Raw genomic sequence first — 10752 nt, forward strand, 5'->3', positions numbered from 1 at the left:
CATTAGAACATCAGTAGAATGTCAATAGAGAACATCAGTAGAGAATGTCAGTAGAACACCAGTAGAACACCAGTAGAACGTCAGTGGAACACCAGTAGAACGTCAGTGGAACATCAGTTGAAAGTCAGTAAAGACCATCAGTAGAGAACGTCAGTAAAACGTTAGTAGGAAGTCAGTAGAACGTCAGTAGAACATCAGTAGAACATCAGTAGAAAGTCAGTGGAACATCAGTAGAAAATGTGTTTTTGGTCAGACACCAGTGCTAGGTGACACAGGGTATAAAATCTACAAAGTGCACATCTATAAACTCTGCCTCCTCACACACCCTACTGTACAAACCTACTCTACGGTGTGTGTGCGTGGGTGTGTGTGTGTGTGTGTGTTACCCTGTGTGTTGCTCTACTACAGAGCCTAGGGAAGCATGCTGTGTCCTGAATGTTGTCATATTGGGAAGAGAGAGATGGTATAGACAGATCAACTAGACCAGACAGACAGATCAGCTAGACCAGACAGACGGATCAGCTGGACCAGACAGACAGATCAGCTGGACCAGACAGACGGATCAGCTGGACCAGACAGACAGATCAGCTAGACCAGACAGACAGATCAGCTGGACCAGACAGACGGATCAGCTGGACCAGACAGACAGATCAGCTGGACCAGACAGACAGATCAGCTGGACCAGACAGACGGATCAGCTGGACCAGACAGACAGATCAGCTGGACCAGACAGACGGATCAGCTGGACCAGACAGACGGATCAGCTAGACCAGACAGACAGATCAGCTGGACCAGACAGACGGATCAGCTGGACCAGACAGACGGATCAGCTAGACCAGACAGACAGATCAGCTGGACCAGACAGACGGATCAGCTGGACCAGACAGACGGATCAGCTAGACCAGACAGACAGATCTAGTCCCTTGCTTGGTTGGTCCATGACTATATTTGGTCAACTAGTTGGAATGTTCGATTGGTTAATTGATTGATTGTTTGATTGGTATTTATGACATCATTTTTCTTCTGGTCAGTCTGTTTCTATGGAGACTAGACACAATCACTTGGTCTTGTTTGTCTGTCTGTCTGTCTGTCTGTCTGTTATGATGACTGGTGGTATTACTGTTCACAGCTGAATTAGTGCAACATCTAGGAAACTCAACCAAAGGGAAAGAGAGGGAGAGATAGCAGGAGGCCTTAGTTCCTCCAGATAATGTTTTCCTGCACATACACAGCAGTGCTCTGTGCCCCTCCTACACACCCCCAATAACCCCTGCCTCACCCAGCCCTGCCTCCCCCCAGCCCTGCCTCACACAGCCCTGCCTCCCCCCAGCCCTGCCTCCCCCCAGCCCTGCCTACCCCCAGCCCTGCCTTCCCCCCAGCCCTGCCTACCCCCAGCCCTGCCTCCCCCCAGCCCTGCCTCACACAGCCCTGCCTCCCCCCAGCCCTGCCTCCCCCCAGCCCTGCCTCACACAGCCCTGCCTCCCCCCAACCCTGCCTCCCCCCAGCCCTGCCTCCCCCCAGCCCTGCCTACCCCCAGCCCTGCCTCACCCAGCCCTGCCTACCCCCAGCCCTGCCTACCCCCAGCCCTGCCTCACCCAGTCCTGCCTCCCCCCGGCCCTGCCTCCCCCCAGCCCTACCTCCCCCAGCCCTGCCTCCCCCCAGCCCTGCCTCCCCCCCACCCTGCCTCACCCAGCCTTGCCTCCCCCAGCCCTGCCTCCCCCCAGCCCTACCTCCCCCAGCCCTGCCTCTCCCCAGCCCTGCCTCCCCCCAGCCCTGCCTCTCCCCAGCCCTGCCTCCCCCCAGCCCTACCTCCCCCAGCCCTGCCTCCCCCCAGCCCTGCCTCACCCAGCCCCTCAAAGCCAGGCAGGGCTCTGTTGATGGACTCTCTCAGTCCATCTTGAGAGATTAAGTGTGTCTGTGTGTTTGTTTAAAGCATGCATCAGTAAAAAGTGTGTGTGCGGAGTGTGTGTGTGGGGGTTTTAAACGTCCATCAGTGATTGTGTGTTTCTTAAGCGTGTGTGTGTCTGAAACGTGTGTGTGTGTATGAGTATATATGTATGTGCGTGTGTATATGTGTGTATGAGTGTGTGTATATGTGTGTGTGTATATCTCAGACGTCAGACTCTATGCTGGGCATACGTCGGTAAAGGCGTGGCCTGTTGCCCCCGGCGCTGGAAGCCCTCGGCGCCGTCACGTAGCTGATTTGCTGAGAGGTCACGGGAGGCGGGGCCACGTATGACATCATGGCGCTCTCCTGGGGATAGAAGAACTGCTGCGTCGCTGCGGCAACGACGGCCGCCTCTTGTTGCTGGAGCTGTTGTTGCTGCTGCTGCAGGAAGAGGTGGTGCTGATGGTGGTGATGCTGCTGCTGGTTACCGTGGTTACCCAGCGTGAGCGCGAAGGGGGCGGGCGTCGGCTTGTAGATCTCGTGGGAGGAGCGTCCGTGGACGAGCCGGGCGCCCTGCGCCTGCTGGGGGGCGGAGAGGAAGGGGTTGTGGGAGGGCCGGTCGGGGTACAGGCTCTTGGAGCGGCGGGGGAGGGGGAGGGGCGCGGGGGCGTCCAGGCTGCGGTGGGAGAGGGGAGAGGGGGGAGAGCGGGAGCTGTATGGTCGCTCGGACCGCATGGTCAACACGTTGGCGTACGGCCCCTCCCCCTCTTCCCCCCGCCCCCCACGGCCCCCCTGCCGGGGGTGGGGCTCCGGGAGGTTCTCGTAGGAGGGCTGGCGGGGGAGGCGCTGCGAGGGGGAGGAGGGGGGGAGGTAGTGGCTGACCAGGCCGTCTCCCTCCCCCACCGGCCCCAGCTGGCTCTGAGGGAGGAAGTGAGTGAACATGTCGGTGGGGGCGGGGGCGGCCTGGGGGGGCTGGTAGCCGTGGTGACGGTCCTCGCTGATGTCGTAGAGGGTGGCGAGGTGCAAGCAGGCGTCGCAGCGCGTCTGGGAGCCGCTGCGGAGCGAGAACAGGCCGGAGCTCAGACGACCCAGGCAGGAGCGGCAGTGAGGGCCCCGGGATGAGCCCGGGGCCTCAAACGAGCTTGAAGCCTTCTCCTTAGCACTGAGGGGAGGCAGAGGGGAGAGGACGCATGGGATTACAACACATCTGAAACAAGGAGAGAAACAATACTTCCTGCATGCCTGCCTGTCTGCCTGCCTGCCTGCCTGTCTGCCTGTCTGCCTGTCTGTCTGTCTGTCTGTCTGTCTGTCTGCCTGTCCCCCTGTCTGTCTGTCCCCCTGTCTCCTGGTACCTGGTACCTGGTATCTGTCCCCCTGTCCCCCTGTCTCCAGTGTCTCCTGGTACCTGGTGTGTGTGTCCCTGTCCCCCTGTCTCCTGGTACCTGGTGTGTCCCCCCCTGTTCCTCAGTCCCCCTGTCTCCTGGTACCTGGTGTGTGTCCCCCTGTCCCCCTGTCTCCTGGTACCTGGTGTGTGTCCCTGTCCCCCTGTCTCCTGGTACCTGGTGTGTGTCCCCCTGTCTCCTGGTGTCTGTCCCCCTGTCCCCCTGTCTCCTGGTACCTGGTGTGTGTCCCCCTGTCCCCCTGTCTCCTGGTACCTGGTGTGTGTCCCTGTCCCCCTGTCTCCTGGTACCTGGTGTGTGTGTATGTGCTGTATTTCCTGTCCTTAAGGGAGTGCAGCTCTGCGTCAGCGCTGTGGCTGTGGTGAAGCAGGGTGGCGCTGAGCTGCAGGACGGGGGCGTCGCCCAGGTGGGCGTCGTTCAGGTGGGCGTCGGCCATGTGGGCGTGGCCGGGGGGGTAGAGGTGTTGCTCCTCCCCTCCCTGGCTTTCTCGCTGGTAGAGGGGGGCGGAGAGAAGGCTGCCCTGGTCGGAGTCGATGGAGTAGATCTTCTCCTGGCTCCTCCCCCCTGCCCCGCCGGCCCCACCACCCCCGCCACGCTTCTTCAGCTGATTGGCCGGTTTGAAGGCCGCCCTCATGGCAGGGGCGGGGTCAAGGTCTTTGTGGGAGGCTGGGCGGCTGGAACAGTCGGAGATATCGGAGCGGGGTGGGTCTTCTGGAAGGTAGCGCTGGCTCTTCATAGGTGCAGGCCCCGGCGTGGGGGCGGGACCAGAGAAACTGGGCGACGCGATTGGTCCAGGGTTCTGCTTCAGAGTTTCCACGCTCTTTTTCCATAAGGCGCGGGGTTTGGAGGCGGTGCCCGAGAGACCAGCAGGGCGGGGCTCCCCGTTGTCGGCGGCAATGCCGAGGTCCGCCTTGTTGGGGTTCCCGTCGCTGAGGGAGAGAGGATGTTGGTGTTTCGGTTGCCCAGGGAACGGAGTGGCATTGTTAAGAAGGTCTTTGTGTCGCCCCGACAACGACAGGAAACCTTGGAGACCAGCAGCGTTGCTATAGAGACCAGCTGGGCCTTTAGGAGAAAGACTGTGAACAGAGTTTCCTGTGGAACATCAAAGACATGGAGAAATTTAAGATATATATTTTGAGGGCTTTTTTATGCTTTACTGGACATATTGTAAGTGAAGTGTGACAGGTGAGAGAGAGAGAGAGAGAGAGAGAGAGAGAGAGAGAGAGAGAGAGAGAGAGAGAGGGAGAGGGAGAGGGAGAGGGAGAGAGAGGGAGAGGGAGAGAGAGAGAGAGAGAGAGAGAGAGAGAGAGAGAGAGAGAGAGAGGGAGAGGGAGAGGGAGAGGGGGAAAGACATGCAGCCGAATTTGAACCCAGGTCTCTGTGGTAAGGCTTCAGCCTTTATGGTAGTTATCTGATGAGCTACTATGAGAAATGAGTGTGTGTGTGTGTGTGGAGTGTGTGTCTGGAGTGTGTGTGTGTGTGTACCTTTGCCAGACATCATGTCCATGAGGCTGGGCTGGGTGACCGAGGGGGAGGCCAGGCTGATCTGCTTGGCTGACTTGAGCAGGTGCAGCATGTTGGCCTGAGGGCTGAAGTCCAGCTCTGGAGCCTTCCTGTTCATCTCTATATGGACGCCATGGATACAGCTCCAGATCCCCTGGGGAGAGGAGGGGAGAGATGAGAGGGGTGAGGAGGGGAGAGATGAGAGGGGGGAGGAGGGGAGAGATGAGAGGGGGGAGGAGGGGAGAGAGGGGGGAGGAGAGGAGAGATGAGAGGGGGAGGAGAGGAGAGATGAGAGGGGGAGGAGAGGAGAGAGCAGAGGGGGGAGGAGAGGAGAGATAAGAGAGGGGAGAGGAGGGGAGAGATGAGAGGGGGGAGGAGAGGAGAGATGAGAGGGGGGAAGAGAGGAGAGATGAGAGGGGGGAGGAGAGGAGAGTGGACAGAGATGGAAGTGAGATGGGAGTTCAGCAGAATAGAAAGCAACTGTAAAAGGCTTAAGGTGTTAGCTGCTGCTGTCTGGCTTACACAAACCCACTACTACACACACAAACCCACTACTACACACACACTATCCCCCCTCCTCACCCTGCTGACGGTGAACAGCAGACCAGGCTGGCCGGAGCAGACCCCCGTGAAGCAGTATCGCAGCCTCCAGTAGAACATGTGCTCTGAGATGAAGGTGATGATGGCCAGGCCCATGGCCGTGGCCAGCATGTAGAACACACCAGCCATGTTGTCCACATCCAGCTGGGACGACATCACCTCGTTCTTCTCATGGTGACAGATCCCCGTCAACCACTGAGACTCCAGCTCCTCCATCTCTCCTGGGGGAGGAGGAGGAGGGGGGAGATGTGGAGGGAGGATGAGGAGGGAGGAGGAGGGGTGGAGAGAGGAGGAGGGGTGAAGGAGGGAGGAGGAGGATGAGGGAGGAGAAGACAGGGATGATATGGTATTACATTTGTTTATCCAAACTGACACACAGCCTAGATGAAGCCTGGGAAGTGTGTGTGTACCGTCTCCTATGATCCCCAGGATAGCCAGGTCCACGTGGCGTTTCCAGTAGGAGCCCTTCTGCAGGGCGATGCCGTAGCCTGTGGTGGCAAAGATGTAGCCACTGCCGATGGTGACCAGCTTGCAGCCGTCATCTCTGCCTGCCATGTAGTTCAGCACCGCAGCATCATAGATGAACGCATCCAGCTTCCTGTTACACACACACAGGGAGAGGAGACACACACAGGGACAGGAGACAAACACAGAGAAAGGGGCGAGAGAGAACAGTGAGCTAAGAGGAGAGGGTGAGGTGAGGAGGTGAGGGTGAGGTGAGGAGAAGGGGAGGAGGAGAGGGTGAGGAGGAGGTGAGGAGAGGGTGAGGAGGAGGAGAGGTGGTGAGGAGGAGGGGAGGAGGAGAGGGTGAGGAGGAGGTGAGGAGAGGGTGAGGAGGAAGTGAGGTGGTGAGGAGGAGGGGAGGTGGTGATGAGGAGGGGAGGAGGGGAGGAGGAGAGGGTGAGGAGGAGGTGAGGAGAGGGTGAGGAGGAGGTGAGGTGGTGAGGAGGAGGGGAGGAGGAGAGGGTGAGGAGGAGGTGAGGAGAGGGTGAGGAGGAGGTGAGGAGAGGGTGAGGAGGAGGAGAGGTGGTGAGGAGGAGGGGAGGAGGAGAGGGTGAGGAGGAGGTGAGGTGGTGAGGAGGAGGAGAGGAGGGGAGGTGGTGAGGAGGAGAGGAGGGGAGGTGGTGAGGAGGAGAGGAGGGGAGGTGGTGAGGAGGAGAGGAGGGGAGGTGGTGAGGAGGAGAGGAGGGGAGGTGGTGAGGAGGAGGGGAGGGGAGGTGGTGAGGAGGAGGGGAGAGGAGGTGGTGAGGAGGAGGGGAGGGGAGGTGGTGAGGAGGAGGGGAGAGGAGGTGGTGAGGAGGAGGGGAGGTGGTGAGGAGGAGGTGAGAGGGACCCACCCAGTCTTGAGGCTGACCAGGGCCTCAGTGACTCCAGTCTGGTGGTACTTCACCATGTACTGGTGCATGTTGGGATAGTTCTTCCTGATGTTCCTCTCAGTGCTGCCGTTAGGAACCGTCCCAAACCGGAACGGGGGAGAATACGAGTACGGACTCTGGAACTGTGGAGAGACAGAGAAAGAAAGAGAAAGAGGGAGACAAAGAGAGAGAGAGAGAGAGAGAGAGAGAGAGAGAGAGAGAGAGAGAGAGAGAGAAAGGGAGGAAGAGAGGGAGGAAGAGAAGGAGGGATGGAGGGAGGGAGAGACAGAAAGTTAGGGGGAGAGAGAGAGAGAGAGAGAGAGAGAGAGAGAGAGAGAGAGAGAGAGAGAGGAAGGAAGGAAGGGAGGGAGGGAGGGATGGAGGGAGGGGAAGTTGGGGAGAGAGAGCGGAGAGAGAGAGAGAGAGAGAGAGAGAGAGAGAGAGAGAGAGAGAGAGAGAGAGAGGAAGGAAGGAAGGAAGGAAGGAAGGAAGGAAGGAAGGAAGGAAGGAAGGAAGGAAGGAAGGAAGGGAGGGAGGGAGAGAGAGGACGAGAGGAAGGGAGGAAGGGAGGGAGAGAGAGGGATATTGGCTGGTCCACCTTCAGTATCACCTACATCAGTCTGTTGATGCACACACTACGTGTTCACCATATCAATACATCTCACAGTGTGTGTGTTTGTGTACAATTGTGTGTGCGCGCGTAGATAGCCTCTGAATTGTTCTATTCAGGTAGCAACCCTTTTCCCTCGGGGAATCAGTGTGTGTGTGTGTGTGTGTGTGTGTGTCTGTCAGCCAATCACAGGGCTAGAACAGGATAGATGAGGAGCCTGTGTATGGTTGGTTGATTCCAGCGGTGGACCCTTGTCTGTGTGTGTGTGTCTGTGTGTGTGTGTGTAGTGTGTGTGGCTGTTCAGACAGACTAGCTACTGGATCAGACAGAGATAGATGACCCTGCCACTTTGAGCTGGACACACACACACACACACACACAAAAACAACAAGTGATGTGTGTATGTGTGTGTGTGTGTGACAGAGAAGTCCTGGGGCTGTCCCTGCAGGGCCTGTCCTGCTCCAGGCTCTCTGCCCACAGAGCCACAACTGTGTGTGTTCGTGTGTGTGTGTGTGTGTACTGTGCCTCTGTGTGTGAGAGTCGAACCTTCTTGTCAGACAGGCCGGTGACCTGGTCCACAAACTCCTCCTGGATCATGAAGGCGGCCAGGTTGGCAGTGTAGGAGGCCAGGAAGATGACAGCGAAGAAGGCCCACACCGACACGATGAACTTACTGGTGGTGCCTTTGGGGTTCTGGACTGGGACGGAGTTGTTGAACACCAGACCCCACAGCAGCCACACCGCCTTGCCGATGGTGAAGGAGGGGCCGTGAGGGTCTGGGGGAGGGGGAGGGAAGGGGGGGGAGGGGAGGGGGGAGGGTGTGGAGGGGGATTATAAAAATGTTGAAGTGAAGTTTCTCAGTCTAATAGTTGTGAGAGTGGAGACACAGGACGTCTTCTGAACTTAAATATACAATGTGTCTGTAAGTTAACTCACTTGTGGTAGTGGGCATGTTAGGCAATATGTGTGTGTGTGTGTGTGAGAGAGAGAGAGAGAGAGAGAGAGAGAGAGAGAGAGAGTGTCTACCTCTGCCCTGAGCCAAGTTGCGATTGAAGCCCAGTGGGCTGACAAACTCAAACAGGAAGACAGCGATGGCTGTGACGAGGAGCAGCATCACAAACATCATCACCCAGACTGAGGCACTGAAAGGTTCTGAGAGGGAGAGAGAGAGAGAGAGAGAGAGAGAGAGAGAGAGAGAGAGAGAGAGAGAGAGAGAGAGAGAGAGAGAGAGAGAGAGAGAGAAAGAAAGAGAGAGAGGAGAGAGAAGTAGAGAGAGAGAGAGGTAGAGAGAGAAAGAGAGAGAGAGAGAGAGGTAGAGAGAGAGGTAGAGAGAGAGGTAGAGAGAGAGAGGTAGAGAGAGAGAGAGAGAGAGAGAGAGAGAGAGAGAGAGAGAGAGAGAGAGAGAGAGAGAGAGAGAGAGAGAGAGAGAGAGAGAGAGAGAGAGAGAGAGAGAGAGAGAGAGAGAGAGAGAGAGAGAGAGAGAGAGGAGAAAGGGAAAGCAGAAAGATAGGCGGAGAATATTAAGATTTAAGATTTAGACAGAGAGAAAAAAAACGAGAGAGGAGAGAGAGATAGAGGAGAGCGAGAGAGAGGAGCGAGAGAGAGGAGCGAGAGAGGAGAGAGTTAGTCACAGTGAGTTTGACGGAGTACATTTCCATATTTCTCATTATTCCCCTGGATGGAAGAAGAGAACCCTGGGGGAGGGGGGGGGACAGGAATCAGACATTGAGTGATCTGTTTCGCCCGTGTGTGTATGTGTGTGATCTGTGGTTGTAGCGGAACAGGACAGAAGTTCAGAGAATAGCTTCATGGTGGTGGCAGAGAGCCAGACGTGTGTGTGTGTGTGGTACAGCCACACTCAGTCAACCCAGAGAGAATGTGTGTTGAGCTGCATGTAATGTGAGTGTGATGGATACTGAACCATCACTGATACTCAGGACGCACACAAACACACACACATTCGCATACACACACTCATCTGCAAGCATGGATTCACACACATGCTTTGACGCAAATATTCTGTTCCAAACATGCCCCAACACACACTCAATCCTTACAATCATAACACATGTACACACACACACACGTAGAGGAGAGGAGGGGATGAGAGAGAGGAGGAGAAGGAGATACGAGAAGAGGAGAGAGAAGAGGAGAAGGAGATACAAGAGGAGGAGGAGGAGGAGGAGGAGAGAGAAGAAGAGAAGGAGATACCAGAAGAGGAGGTGAGAGAAGAGAATTTGATACAAGAAGAGACGAGAGAGAAGAGGAGAAGGAGATACAAGAAGAGGAGAGAGAAGAGGAGAAGGAAATAAGAGAGGAAGAGGAGAGAGAAGAGGAGAAGGAGTTACAAGAAGAGGAGGAGAGAGGTACCCAGGAAGGCAGAGGGCGAGACAGTTCCGTTGCTACGGGAGACCATGACGCTGATGCCGGTCTCCACGAAGGGCACAGAGAAGTCAATGACCTCTGACCTCTCCTCATTGATGGTCAATGACCCCACAGCCATCACTGCTTTCTTAGTCATCACCTGGAGAGTGAGGAGAGGGAGGACAAGAGGATGGGAAGATTATCATGAAGAGAAATGAGGGAGAGAGACAATGAGTAGCAAGGAGAGTATCAGAAATGAGGGAAGAGAGAAATATCAGTAAACATGGTATAGAGAGAGAGAGAGAGAGGGGGGGGGAGAGATGGGAGAGAGAAACGGAGAGAGAGAGAGAGAGAGAGGGGGGGAGAGAGAGAGAGAGATGGAGAGAGAGAGGGGGAGAGAGATGGAGAGAGAGGGGGGAGAGAGAGAGGGAGAGAGAGAGAGAGGGAGAGAGGGGGAGAGAGAGGGGGAGAGAGAGAGGGGGGAGAGAGAGAGAGGGAGAGAGAGAGGGAGGGAGAGAGAGAGGGGGAGAGAGAGAGGGAGAAAGAGAGGGGGAGAGAGAGGGAGACAGAGAGGGAGACAGAGAGGGAGAGGCAGTTGTATGGGTAGAGAGGAGGAGCAGGAGAGCGTACCTCCCCCACCATCCCGTTCCAGACGTTATTGATCTTCTTGCCGTGCTTGCCGTTGGTCACCAGGTACAGGTCAAAGGTGAACTTGACGTTGCGGGCGATCTTCTTCAGGATGTCAATGCAGAAGCCTTTACAGCACTGCTTTATGTAGGAGCCTCCCAAGGTGGTGTTGCTGCAACACACACACACACACACACACAGCCACACACACCCACACACACGGTTTAGAGTTCAGTACTAACAAGATAAACAGGGATTGTACTTGGATGTGTTTCTGTGTCTGTCTGTCTGTCTGTCTGTCTGTCTACCTGCCTGTTTGGTACACATGTGTGTGTGTGAGTGTGTGTGTGGTGTGTGTGAGTGTGTGTGTGGTGTGTGTGAGTGTGTGTGTGGTGTGTGTGAGTG

The 10752-nt window shown here is 56.5% G+C and overlaps 1 protein-coding gene across 1 annotated transcript in view; it reads right to left on the reverse strand.

Annotated features, from left to right (window-relative positions):
• Positions 1–1844: 1844 nt before the first annotated feature.
• Positions 1845–10752, reverse strand: part of grin2ab (glutamate receptor, ionotropic, N-methyl D-aspartate 2A, b) — a 39423-nt gene continuing 30515 nt past the window's right edge. Inside the window, exons 10-19 of the mRNA XM_084685391.1 lie at positions 10351–10519; positions 9727–9880; positions 8383–8508; positions 7903–8132; positions 6729–6889; positions 5802–5989; positions 5374–5612; positions 4774–4945; positions 3579–4380; positions 1845–3050 (exon numbers count right to left, since the gene is read on the reverse strand). Of these exons, the coding sequence (XP_084541517.1) occupies positions 2111–3050; positions 3579–4380; positions 4774–4945; positions 5374–5612; positions 5802–5989; positions 6729–6889; positions 7903–8132; positions 8383–8508; positions 9727–9880; positions 10351–10519 (3181 nt within the window). The 3' untranslated portion in view covers positions 1845–2110. The remainder of the gene's footprint in view (positions 3051–3578; positions 4381–4773; positions 4946–5373; positions 5613–5801; positions 5990–6728; positions 6890–7902; positions 8133–8382; positions 8509–9726; positions 9881–10350; positions 10520–10752) is intronic.

Source organism: Hypomesus nipponensis, chromosome 21 (assembly GCF_054491055.1).
Source record: "Hypomesus nipponensis isolate SF chromosome 21, ASM5449105v1, whole genome shotgun sequence".
NCBI classification, from domain to species: Eukaryota; Metazoa; Chordata; class Actinopteri; order Osmeriformes; family Osmeridae; genus Hypomesus; species Hypomesus nipponensis.